We start from the raw sequence: 13,292 nt of genomic DNA, 5'->3' as shown, positions 1-13,292 counted from the left end.
AAAGTTCTCCTGGCCTTCAAGACCATCAGCTTCTACCGCTTATGCCTGAGTATTTCCTTTTCCTCCATTCCTCACCATCTCAACAACTAGTTCCTCTTGTTAGTTGTTCAACCTACACTTGGTTTCCCTTAAGCAAACTGCCTGCTCAGTTCTCCCTGCTGCAGATCTACCTCTCTTCTCTCTATGCAATTCCTGGGGTTGGTCTTGGGGAGCGGGGGCTGGGGAATGTCTGTGGATTAACAAGGCCTCAGAGTGTGCTGAACATAAACATAGTTTGTGGTCAACCTGACCTGATACAGAGAATTCTCCCAGCACTGAAGGCACAAACCCTTTTCCTAGAGTAGGAACATTATTTGTGATCAGTGCTTCTTGGTGAGCCTGACCCTGTCCAGGGAATTCTCCCAGGATCAGGGTAGAGGTCTATGTGCTAACAAGGAAGTGTAGCTGCTTGTCACAAAATGGAGTCTGACTGCTCTTAATGTGGTGTCTTCAGGTGAGCTTATTCAGCAGTAAGACTCAGGAAACATAGTTGGCCTGGGTTAACAAACAGAGGGAGGAAGCCTCACAATTGCATCTGGGGAATCAATGTTCCTTTGCACCTTCACCTATCTTTGTTTTCTGAAGATTTACTATATTATGTTATGAGTTCCTTGAGTTTTTGTTGGTTTGAAGAATTTCTGTGGAGAAACAGTTTTAGTTTTCTTTTCTTGATCTCAGCACCTCCCCTTTCCTCTTTTCGTGGCACATCTGTATTTGCTAGTTTTTGCAGTAATCAGTGTTTGCTGGATTGGTAGTAAAATTGATTGCTATGGTTAACAAATTTTTTGAGATTTTAAACACTTTCTGATATATTATTGCTTTGTGTCCTTATTAGCTGCATTTCTCAACATTTCAGTGTCTACAGTCGTCAGTTGATGGCGTGCCCCTACCAGACTGGCTGGTTGCTCTGTCTGTCAACAATTGTATTGAAGACTCAGGAATAGCCATTTTTTAGGGTATGAAAAAATAGTAGTAGGGATCATGCAGTCTTGGTTCATTGAGTAAACATTGATTAAGGCCCTGTTGTGTGCCTAGCTGGGACACAGAAAGGCAAAGGAGAGGTAAACACAGCCTTTGAGAGAGATCACCTAATGTGCAAACAATACGCCATACAGTAAACACTTTGGGCTCTTGACAGGGCCTGACAGTGAGTAACTTTTCTTTGGAACAAGACAAAGAACTTCCAAGAAGAATCTGAAGAACGAGGCATCAGCAGAGGGACAGACTAAGAGTCTGAGCCCAGGCTACAGACAGCTAAATCAAAGCATGTGCAGCCATGAGGTGACACTTCTACTTGTCCAGTGAAGGACTTTGTTTTTTTAGATTTACTTATTTATTCCATATACAGTGTTCTGCCTGCATGTACACCTACAGGCCAGAAGAGGGCATCAGATCACATTATAGATGGTTGAGAGCCACGACGTGGTGACTGGGAATTGAACTCAGGACCTCGGGAAGAGCAGTCAGTGCTCATAACCTCTGATCCATCTCTCCAGCCCCCTAGTGAAGGACTTTTGAAGCAGAATCAAAGTCCTGTTTTTTCTTTGTCAGTCCAGCTTCTGTGCCTCCCCTTCTCCAGGTGTTAATCTCCAAGCAAACAGGCTGCACATCCTACCTAATCTCCAGCTTGGGGCGGGTTCCACTGGCAGCCCAAACAACTGCATCTGCCAACATCTTTACAGCCAGGACCAACCTGCAGACAAGGCTCAGCCATCAGTGGGGCTCCACACCCTATAACTAGGAGGACAACTAGGAAGAGCCTTGATGTGGCAAGGCTCTTCCAATGAGAATGGCAATGTCCCTAAGCAAGTGGGCGTGGGCTGGATAAGGGAGCTGGCTGAGCATGGGACAGTGGCCAAGCAAGAGAGAAAGCTAGGATGCCATGTTTGCCCATAGTTATTTACTTCATTTCTTTTTGCATGAGTTTGTATCCTAAGCTCCCGAAACAATGGGCTGTGATTGGACAGACCATCCAAAAAACTTGTTTGCTACCTGAGTTTCTTTAGGTTAGAAGATTCAATCACAGCAGCAGAGTAGCAAGTTACTTTTTAAAAAGTGGTACACAAATAGTGATGCTGTTGCCGGACAGAACCTGGTGATGGTCTCCTTTGGACGAATATGGAAAACATCAGGAGATGGGAAAAGTCATAGAAATGTGTATACAGAGTTTAATCAGCTGTTCTTGTAGGATATGGACAATCAGGAGTGTTGAGAGCAATGCAGACAGAGGGAGTCCAGGCCATAGGATTTCAGTAGAAAATAGACTCCATAATTCTTCAGCTAGTGGTCATTTGTGTGATATTTGGGTCCAAAATCTTTGTTAATCTTCTCCTACCCTGAGAAAGTGAGTAAGGCAGAATTTTTAAATAATGGGCTGATTTCGTAAGTGGACTATTGACTCTTTGGATGATTTTTACTAGTGGCTCATTAAGGACTACAATGTAAAAAAGTAACAAATGGTGTAGAAATAAAGACAAAGTCTGTGGTTTGTAGAAAAAGAACAGCAGTAGGTAGTATCAGATGCGGTCCAACGCTGAAACCGAGGCAGGAACTTTCAAGGAGGTGGTCACCCTTCCAGGGCAGGGCCTTGCTCTGGTTGGAAACCTAAGAAGATGCCCTAAGGGTGACACTTGATCCTCTTAAGTCTTGAATTAAAGGAAGGGTAGGCCAAGTTATTTCTAGTCCCAGGAAGGAACTTCCTACATAACCTGCTTTAACTGTGGTCCAAGGAAGGTATGAGCCATCCCAATATAGAAGCCCAATTGACAGGACCACTCACCCATGCTATACTGTTCCTGGAAGAAGAAGCTTCTTCCTCTGTGGTTTCAGTTTAGCACTATTCCTGCTCTCTATTTCCAGAGTCATAGCCCCAGTGAGGAGACTGTGAGAGTTCATTGCTTGAAGGAATAGGATAAAAAAGCCTGGGTTGTATTTGGAGACCACAAGATGTTGAGTTAACTGAGCTATGAGAAGTCAGCCATGGAAAGAGGCATGTAGGGAGTGGAAGTAACCAATCTGAGAGATATATGACAAGTTTCAGGGATAGGGACATCTAAACCCTTTGAGACTTCAGCCCTGTGTATCTGAGACGGACTTAGAGGATTTGTTCTTTGCCTTCTATCATGGTTTCTCGCCTTGGTCCTATCTTCCCTCATTCAGCACACATTCCTCTCTTTGTAATGGGAAGGGCTATCTTATGCCAGTGAAGATTAGAAAGTTGTAGCTTGTTTTCTGAATTGACAAGATGTGGCCATCAAGAGATTGTCTACAGAGTCAGAAGAGACTTTGGACATTTGGACAGTGTCCAGGCTGTTGCAGACAATTCAGATCATTGAAGTTGACTAAATGCATTTTCATCATGGGATGACCATGAGTCCAAGGTGACAAGAGTCAGATGGAATAAAAACACAAACACTCCCACAAAGGATGATGTCTTTGAACACTTGTTTGTGGTTTGTGGCTTTCAGGATGTGACTTGAGTGTCTGTAGACTCAACCTACTTCCTGTCTTAGTGTTTACTGTGCTGTGGTTGAAACTGATCACTCAGTACCCTGCTCAAGCCCTCACCATTGTAGAGTCTTCCTAAATGACATGAGATACAGTAGATGCAAGTGCTCTTCAGTGCTAAGCTATTTTGCTAGCCGAATGTAGTTCTAATGTTAGTTTTGTTGTTTTTGTTTTTGAAGACAAACTGTTTAGCTCTGGCTGTCCTGAAAGTAATTATGTAGACCAAGCTGACCTCCAGCTTAGAGGTCCACCTGACTCTCTCCAGAGTGTTGGGATTAGATATGGGCCACCTTTGCTGGCTTTTGGTTTCTTTTCATGTTATATTAGTGGCTGATGTGCCTGGAACGTAGGGTCTTGTACTTGACAAGCACATGCTGTTGTGCTGTCCTTCATCCACATCTTGGATATTGAAATTTGACAGATTCTATATATTCTCTTTCTCAGGATAGCATGTATTCCTGACATTAATACTCGCTGAGCCTTCTGAATTGTTAGATTGCAGGTGTGTGGCATTTTTCCTACCTTTTGTGTTTGTCTTGAATTTTTTTGACTGAATATGAGTCTTTGCCTATGGGCATGAATATGCACTGTAGGCTTTGATCTTTTTAAAACCTGCTTTAGGGCTGGAGGGATGATGGTGCAGTGGTTAAGAGCACCACATGCTCCTCCAAACATCCCGTTTTCAATTTCCAGCAACAACATCGTGGCTCACAACCATCTGTAATGCCCTCTTCTGTCTTGCAAGTGTACATGCAGGTAGAACAATGTATTCGTAATAGTAAATAATTTTTTAAAAATCCTACTTTATTTGGGGCTCATTAATGCCTCTCTCACCCTTTCAACCCAGCACCTCACATTAGGAGAGAAAAGAGCTGATAGGGACTATGGAGGTCACCTTCTTACACTCAGTTCCTTGGAGGGAGGTTCCACTCTTAGCTACCAGGATTGTGGCTGACCTATTAAATAGCAAACCCAAAGTTCAGCAAATGTGACTGCAGTGACAACAGCGGAAACCTGGCAGAGTTCTCAGAAGTGTTTCTGTTGAAGAGCATCTCAAGGCAGGAGCAATTCTGAGCAGCCAGGCAATATAAAGCGATGCAAAAGGGATTGATCTTTCGTATTTGGACTATATTTACTCTCCCATAGTCCATACAGGATGTTTTTCAAATGGCAAAGAACATTTCCCCGCATGAGGCAGTTCTTTTTGTAATAGACAAACACCAAACACCCTCACACAAGGCAGTTTCTCATCCCACACTTGTGATCAAAACCAAAACATGTTTACAGTGCACCCCATGTGTGCCTGGACTTCACAGTAGCCAGTAGGTGGCCTCAGAACTCGTGAACTTGGAATAATGGGTAGTTGTGAGCAGCCATGTAAGTAGTGGCCATTGAAGCTAATTGTTTGCAAGATCATCAAGAGCTCTGAACTGCTGAGACATTTCTCCTGCCCCTGTTACTCATTTAATACCAACCCTTGCAGCCAGGTGTGGTGGAGCACACCTTTAATCCCAGCCCTCAAGGAGGCAGAGGCAGGTGGATTGTTGTGAGCTCAAGGTCAGCCTGGTCTAAATAGGAAGAACAGGACAGTGAAGCCTACACTGTCTTGAAAAAAAAGGGAAAAAATAGAACAAAAATGAAGTCAACATTTATATTGCTAATATATTCATCTTGTTGTGTTTGGGATAGAAGCCAGGAAAAATCACTTTAGATAGAGGAACTGAAAATGAACACTTTATTTCCTGAGCACAGGGAGGCAGCCACATTGAGATCTGAACCGCATCCTTGAACAGAGACTGTACAATATTTTTAAAGGACAGGAACAAAAAGCTGGAGGAAGAGGAGCCAGAACATTGTCCAATCATATTTTGACTCAAGGGTTGAGCCGGGAAGATTCCATCAATCAGGATAGGAGTGGCCTCTGGACCTGGGAATATAAACCTGATTGGCCCTGCCAACAAGCTGGAGAAGTTGTCCTTGAGTACCAGGCTTGGTCAGGATGTAGGCAGAAGCTATAGTAGGGAGGGAACACATGGGAAGGGAAGTGAGCTTTCTCTTGAAGGCTGTATTCACAATGCAGCAATTTTTATCTTAAGTGTTTGAGCCAAGAAACGTTTTTCTTGTAACTATGGGGAATCTACAGTAGGGGGCTTCTAAGAGAATGGGGGCAGCATGGAGATGCTCTAGGCCCCTCATTCTTATGGTTAGAGTCTGGGAACAAAAATGAGGGTACTGAGAATTAGTTTCTTTGGCTGGTTCCCAAAAATCTGCCCATGTTAACATGCATTTGCTGTTAGTACGATCCTATCAGTGTTACAGTTCAAGCTGGGCACTTCAGGAATCTTTAAGATGAATACAGAACTAGAGTGAGTGTGTAATTCTTTGTAGGAACTTCAGTAAAGTCCTCTGGGGTCTTTCTGTTTCATTCCTTGATTTTTGTAGAGGAGTCAGGTCTTAATAACTACCTCTGTGTGTCCCTGAACTCATGGCATAGACCAGTCTGTCATCTAACTCAATGAGATGAACCTGCCTCTGCCTCCAGAGCACTCTTATTAAAGGGATGAGCCAGTACAACCAGCTTGTCCCCCCCCCCCCTCTCTCTCTGTTAATTTTCATTTCTCTTGAAAGGCTATACCCTATTCAAACTATTCAGAAATGATAGAGAAGAATCTTATTCTATTTCCTACGTGACCTGGGTCACCTAACCTGACTTGGTGAGTACATTAGAACTTCTGTGTCAGGAAATAAGTGGAAGAAGGCCAGAGTTATATGAATTCTATGTCAGAGAATTATATATTTTCAGTGTTGTACACATGTATTGGATATTTTAGGGTTCAGTGAACTTGGATGATGTGCATGTGAACTTCACTCGGGAAGAGTGGGCTTTTCTGGATCCTTCCCAAAAGAATCTCTACAAAGATGTGATGCTGGAGACCTATTGGAATCTCACCACTATAGGTAAGACTGTGACAAAATTTTTGTTTTCAATTTTTAAAATACAGGACAACTGTTTCTTTGGTATTGATGTTGTTTTGTAATTTGAATTGAAAATGAGGAGGAATGAGGTGATTACGTCAGGCATGGTTGTTAGATTCACTGAAGGGAGTATCATAAGTTTGACCTAATTTCCAAAGATATATCATATATTTTCTGGTACTATGTTTTAGGATACAATTGGCAAGACCACACTATTGAAGAACATTGTCAAAGATCTAGGAGATATGAAAGGTAATTCTCATGTGCAAGCTGATATGAATATGCCTCCCAAGAAAATTTAACATGTCCTACATATTTTAAAGGAAAGCACTCCTTTATGTGTGTTGGGGATGAATACATTCTCACAAAACCATGTCCCTCAACGTCTTTTTTTTTTCTGTTTCCAGACAGGGTTTCTCTGTGTAAACATGACTATCCTAGACTCACTTTGTAGACTAAGCTAGCCTGGAACTCACAGCACTCTGCCTGCCTCTGCCTCCCAAGGGCCTGGATTAAAGATGTGTGCCACCACACCTGGCTCCCTTAGTGTCATAGCATGTTATACATGTAGCATGTATCTCAATGTGCAGAGAAGGTATACCTATGGGATAAGTGATAAGTATATGTTCAAAACTTCTAATAAGCACATAGTCCATAGTAAAGCAGTTTAGTGAGGGGACAGTTTGTGAGAGTCAAGAAGGCTGTTGTGGAGAAACCTTAATCCCTACACCACATGTCTATGAGGAACAAGCATCAAAGTGTGTGACTGCAATGTGGAGCCCTTTCACTTGTTATTCTTCTTTTAATAGCTATATCTTATGTCACAATGGATATAGGCCATGTGAGCAAAGCGGTATTAAAAGAAGCACCGTACCTCTGTGTCCCAGAACAAACAGAAGCTATGTAGTAGTCCCCACTTTTGAGTAGAAATTCTGAATGTGATACAAGTTTTCAGTTCACTGGTTTTCCAACTTCATTGGAACCATCCAGAGACTCATGATGCAGGAAATCCCTATGAGTACTTGGAATGTGGAGATTCTTTTTGTTCTGGTTCACCTTGTAAATATATGACTCACACCTTAGGGAGTTTTATGAATGGAATCAATGTGCTAAAGCTCTGAGTTCTTGTTTTCTTTAAGTACATGAAAACCTATAGAAAAAGGATGCTACAAGCGTGAACCATGTAATAAATGCTCTTACCATCACAGTTATCTTCAAAGTCTCAAAACAACTCACAAAGCAGGGGAGCACCATAAACGTAAACAAAGTGATAAGATCTGATTCTTTTTTATCGTTAACCAAATTGTAAAATTAATTCATACAGGTAAAATGATTCATAAGTGTACTGAAAGTGATAAATGTTCACATGTGCCAATTATCTTTGCAGGAAGGAGAGAAATCAAACGGGAGATAAACCCTTCGAATATCCTGTATGTGATAAAGCCTTTGCATATCACCGTCATCCTGAAAGACTTGAAAGAGTTGATGCTGGAGAGAAACTCTATGAATGTACCCAGTGTGATAAATCCTTTACACGTCAAAATAGTCTCCAAAAGCATAAAAGAACACACACTGGAGAAAAACCCTATGAATGTAAGCAATGTGGTAAAGCCTTTACACGTCACAGTAATCTCCAAACACATAAAAGAACACACAGTGGAGAGAAACCCTATGAATGTAAGCAATGTGGTAAAGCCTTTGCACAGTGTAGTCATCTTCAAATTCATGAAAGAACACATACTGGAGAGAAACCCTATGAATGTAAGCAATGTGGTAAAGTCTTTTCACGTCACAGGAATCTCCAAATACATAAAAGAACACACACTGGAGAGAAACTCTATGAATGTAAGCAATGTGATAAAGCCTTTGCACAGCGTAGTTATCTTCAAATTCATGAAAGAATACATACTGGAGAGAAACCCTATGAATGTAAGAAATGTAGTAAAGCCTTTGCCCAACACAGTCATCTTAAAAATCACGAAAGAACACATAGTGGAGAGAAACCCTATGAATGTAAGCAATGTGATAAAGCCTTTGTACAGCGTAGTTATCTTCAAATTCATGAAAGAATACATACTGGAGAGAAACCCTATGAATGTAAGAAATGTAGTAAAGCCTTTGCCCAACACAGTCATCTTAAAAATCACAAAAGAACACATAGTGGAGAGAAACCCTATGAATGTATGCAGTGTGGTAAAGCCTTTGCATATCATACTAACCTTCAAATCATAAAAGAACACACAGTGGAGAGAAATCATATTAATATGAGCAATGTGGTAAAGCCTTTGCACAGCACATTCATCTTTAAAATTCATGAAAGAACAACTACTGGAGAGAAACCCTATTAATGTAAGCAATGTAGTAAAGCCTTTGCACAGCACTATTATCTTGGAAGTTACATAAGAACACACCCTGCAGAGAAACCTTGTGAATGTAAGCAATGTGGTAAAACCTTTGCACAGTACAGTTATTTCAGACTCATGAAGGAACACACACTGGAGGAGAACCCTATGAATGTTAGCAATGTGGTAAAGCCTTTTTATGTCACAATGATCGTCATGAGGCAACACACACTGGAAGAAAATCTTGTGAACATATCCAATATCGTAATGACTTTCCACATCATAATAGTTTCCAAATATATTTTGAAAACTGATGTGGTCAATTCAGAAAAGTCTGAATAAGGTCACTGCATTTAAGAAGCATATTAAGATACTTGATTGTGTAGGTATGTCTTTCACTGTATATAGATCTTGTAATTCATAAGCAAATACCCTGTGTTTCACAATAAAAATATTTGTTATATTTGAAGTTGTGCATGGTAAGGATTGTGTTTGAACTATTATAAACAATAATGTGTTAAAAAAGACCATGCTTATCTTGTATATTTAGTACTTTGAATGGATTGGTTGATATTTGGTGTTGGACAGCTCACATGTTTACACTCAGGGCCTTATTTCCTCTGGTGGAATTACCTTATTAAAGTGACCCTTTATTTTATTTTATTTTTGGTCTTGGTTTTTGGTTTTTCGAGACAGGGTTTCTCTGTGAAGCCTTGACTGTCCTGGACTCACTTTGTAGACCAGGCTGGCCTTGAACTCACAGCGATCCGCCTGCCTCTGCCTCCCGAGTGCTGGGATTAAAGGCATGCGCCACCACACCCGTTGACCCTTTATTTTTTAAAGTAACATGTTGCTACATTTTCTCTGTTGCTTCTAGCCAAGGGCTTTCTGTCTGGCAGTCAGCAAGATCACATGGTGTTAATGTTGTTGCCATCCTTCTGTAAATAGTGAGTTCATCATTAGCTCTGCACTGCTTCTGTCTGTCTTAATGCTGGCATTAAGAGCATAAGCCTCTTTTCCCCAGTAGTGTAGGCTTTGAAAACTCTTTTAAGTTATTGGTGCATTTCATACTTTGTATAATCTATATCTAAAATTACATCTTTTCATCACTTTTCTAAATTCATTTAGATTAAATCTTGCCTTAAGCTCCCAAATTGCTTTGCCATTAGCTTTAATGTACATTTATATGTTTAATTTATTTTCAAACTTAGGTTCTGTGTAGTAAAAAAAAATAGTCTCCAAATATATAAAATAACTCATACCAGAGAGAAACCCAGTGAAAATATCCAATGTGGTCAAAAGTGTGCATATCGCTGTCATTTTCAAAGGCATAAAAGAATACATACTGGAGAAAATGCCTATCAATGTGGTAAACCCTTTGCATGTCACAGTAGTCTCTGAATACATAAAAGAACACACACTGGAGAGAAACCTTATGAATGTAACCAGGCATCTTCAAAAACATGAAGTAGGCTGGGCATGGTGACGCATGCCTTTAATCCCAGCACTCGGGAGGCAGAGGCGGGTTGATCGCTGTGAGTTCGAGGCCAGCCTGGTCTACAAAGTGAGCCCAGGACAGCCCAAGCTAACACAGAGAGACCCTGTCTCGAAAAAAAAAAAACCATGAATGAATTCATACAGGAGAGAAACATGATGAGTGCAATGAATATGATGAAGCTTTTGTACATTCCATCATGAAAGAATTCATAAGGAAGAACAACCTAATGAGACTATTTACATGGTGATGCCGCTGTACATTTCTATAGTGCTCATCATCATGAAAGAAGTTGTACTGGAGAGAAGAACGGTGAATGGAAAGATGAGGTAAGGCCTTTGTGTTATGGGGTCTACTGAGATCCAACACAACATTAATGCAGTAATGCCCAACTTCTGTGTTCTTGTGGAAATGTGTGTAAAGTGCTCACCGTAGATACTAATACTAAAATGAGTAATGTTAAGCCATGATCAGTCAACATATTATAGTGACTGTTGATTGGACACTGATAGTTGATGTTGTCAACTTGCTGGGATCTAGAGGGATTTAGGACACAAGCCTAGGGCAAGCATGCCTGTGAAGGATCTTCTAGATTAAGTTCATTGGAATGAGGAAACCCAACTTAGCCATGTGTGTGGCTGTATCCCATAGGCTGGGGTTCTGGACTGAACAAAAGGCAAACAAAAGCTGAAGAGGTGAACCTCTGGACACTGGACCAAATACATCAGGCTCCTGATGTCATGCCTTCCCCAGGATGGACTTCCTCTCCAACTGGAAGTCAGAATAAAGCCTATGACTCTCACATTGCCTTTGTCAGGATATCTTATGACAACAGCCAGATAAGTGTGTAACACAGATAGCATAATGAGATGAAGATAGGTAAGATCCTGTCTCTGATTTTTAAATATTTTCTGTTAAAATTGATTAAAGCTGGGAGTGGTGTTGCAGGCAGGAGGATTCCCATGAGGGCAGCTGGGTATAACACAAGACTCTCAACGATAAGTACAAGAACCAAGCTGACTAGCCTAGATTATAATAATGACAGTGTGCACTGGGGTGTGCAGATGCTGGTGAGCTGCTGTCGCTGTGGTTGCAAGCAGATGCTGACTGTGGTACCCAGAGTGGCCTCAACACCTGGGAGGAAGCATTCATCCTTTCTGAGCCTCTAGATGCTTCAAGTATTGGACTGACATGGTTTGAATGACAGCATTTCTCATGCATGCATGCTCTCTCCTCTCCTCTCCTCTCCTCTCTCTCTCATTCTCTCTCTCTCTCTCATCCTTTCTCTCTCTGTCTCTTTCCCCTTCCCTCTCTTTCTCATAGACATTATGTCTTTGTGTACTGTGTAAAGATTCAAGTGTTTATTTTTCTGCTTCCCTCCCCCAAGCTAGTTGCAACCTTGTTCTGAGAATGGACTGTCTTCAGGCTTTCTAAACTTTGTTCCCCAATTGTCCTCTCCTAATACCATTAAAACAACTTAACAGCCAATCACTAAGCTGAGCAGGGAATGGGAATGGACTTCCTGCCAGCTTGGGGAGGGGAAGGAAGAGAGAGGACTTAGAGGATTCATCCACAGCAGAGGTCCAGCAGCCTCCATGAGAAATGAGCAGCTGGAGCAGAGACATCCATACAGTGCAAGTGTCTGGGGATTCACACTGAGAGGAAGCCATATTAACATAGAGTGTCAGGAGAAGATTAACACTGCTTAGTTCATGTGCAGACAAGCTTATTAGACAAATAGAATAGTCCAGTCTCGATTATTTGGGTGCTAGTCATCTTAAGAGAGAAAACACAGCCTTTAATCCCAGCACTCGGGAGGCAGAGGCAGGCAGATTGCTGTGAGTCCAGGCCAGCCTGGTCTACAAAGGGAGTCCAGGACAGCCAAGACTATTACAGAGAGAAACCCTGTCTCAAAATAAAAAAAAAAGAGAGAGAAAACACAACAAACACACTTTTAAAACAGCCACTAAAGATCTCTCTCTCTCTCTCTCTCTCTCTCTCTCTCTCTCTCTCTCTCTCTCTCTCTTCCTCTATGTGTGTGTGTGTGTGTGTGTGAGTGTGTGTGTGTGTCTTTGTTCTTTGTTGTTGTCTCCTGATGTAAGCTCCCAGCTGTTGTCCCAGCCATGTGTGCTATCCTGTTGCCATGCTGACCTTCATGATGGCCATGGCCTCATCCTCTGACTGTGCACACAAGCAGTTACATGCTTTCTTTTATAAGTTGCTTTAGCCCTTGTGTTTCTTCATAACAATACAACAGTAACAAAGACAAAGCCTAAACCAAAGGCCCAAAACAATACAGTGTTCAGTTTTCCTCCTGTGGCCCCACATCTTAGAATGTTGAGTGACAGTTAAGTCTGAACTTCAACCACTGAATAAGAGCCTCATCGTAGCGCACATGAATGGCACAAAGAGCTGTGTCACCAGATTTTAGAGGGTTTTTCAATGTAGGCCTCTTACAGACCACAGAGGAGCAAGGCACAGGTGGCCCATGCTCAGGACGACCTCTGGATGAGCAGAGACATGTTCGGTTTGGCAACAAAGGGCATGCATTTTCCAGAACCACCTAAGAGCAGGGACCAGGGTTACACCCTCGTCCCACCACAGGGCCACACTTGGCCTAGGAAGGCCTGGTCAGAAAAAGGCAGTCTCTCCCTGCCAGAAAATCCTAGCACAAATAGCTCAGATTGGATGGAGGGCAGGAGCATGGCTCCTGGGTCATGTATCCTTGTGGCCGTTAGGGGGCAGCAGGAGCCAAATGACTGCCTAGAAAGAGCCCAGGTGCCTGGAGACCTGGGAAACAGGATGCAATAACTCCACTGTGCTGAAGCAGGTGCTTCTCAGCATTAGCACCCCCGCCGCCCTTCGAAACCGCTGAGGAAATTCGCAAGGTAACTGCCATCCATCCCTTTGGACGACAGCCCAGGGCTGCATCC

General features: G+C 42.1%; 2 protein-coding genes and 1 pseudogene across 3 annotated transcripts in view; 2 read left to right on the top strand and 1 right to left on the bottom strand.

The window, feature by feature from the left end:
* LOC311583108 (THO complex subunit 4-like) overlaps window positions 1–13,292 on the bottom strand; it is a 70,030-nt pseudogene that overhangs the window by 23,846 nt on the left and 32,892 nt on the right. The window lies entirely within an intron of this gene.
* Window positions 1–13,292, top strand: part of LOC311583841 (uncharacterized protein) — a 44,219-nt gene that overhangs the window by 5,124 nt on the left and 25,803 nt on the right. Inside the window, exon 2 of the mRNA XM_084757759.1 lies at window positions 6,378–6,504. Within this exon, the coding sequence (XP_084613885.1) occupies window positions 6,378–6,504 (127 nt within the window). The remainder of the gene's footprint in view (window positions 1–6,377; window positions 6,505–13,292) is intronic.
* LOC311583846 (uncharacterized protein) lies at window positions 7,819–9,334 on the top strand. The gene has a single exon (XM_084757765.1). It carries the CDS (start codon window positions 7,881–7,883, stop codon window positions 8,868–8,870), a length of 990 nt encoding a protein of 329 aa, XP_084613891.1. The 5' UTR covers window positions 7,819–7,880; the 3' UTR covers window positions 8,871–9,334.

This window comes from Acomys minous (assembly GCF_964271855.1).
Source record: "Acomys minous genome assembly, chromosome: 14".
In the NCBI taxonomy this organism is placed as follows: domain Eukaryota; kingdom Metazoa; phylum Chordata; class Mammalia; order Rodentia; family Muridae; genus Acomys; species Acomys minous.
The sequence above is the reverse complement of the archived record's forward strand: the minus strand, read 5'-3'. Positions and strand labels throughout refer to the sequence as shown.

Bases quoted from the DNA above. Each gene is read 5' to 3' on its own strand.
- LOC311583846 (XM_084757765.1), top strand. From the start codon at position 7,881: ATGTTCACATGTGCCAATTATCTTTGCAGGAAGGAGAGAAATCAAACG.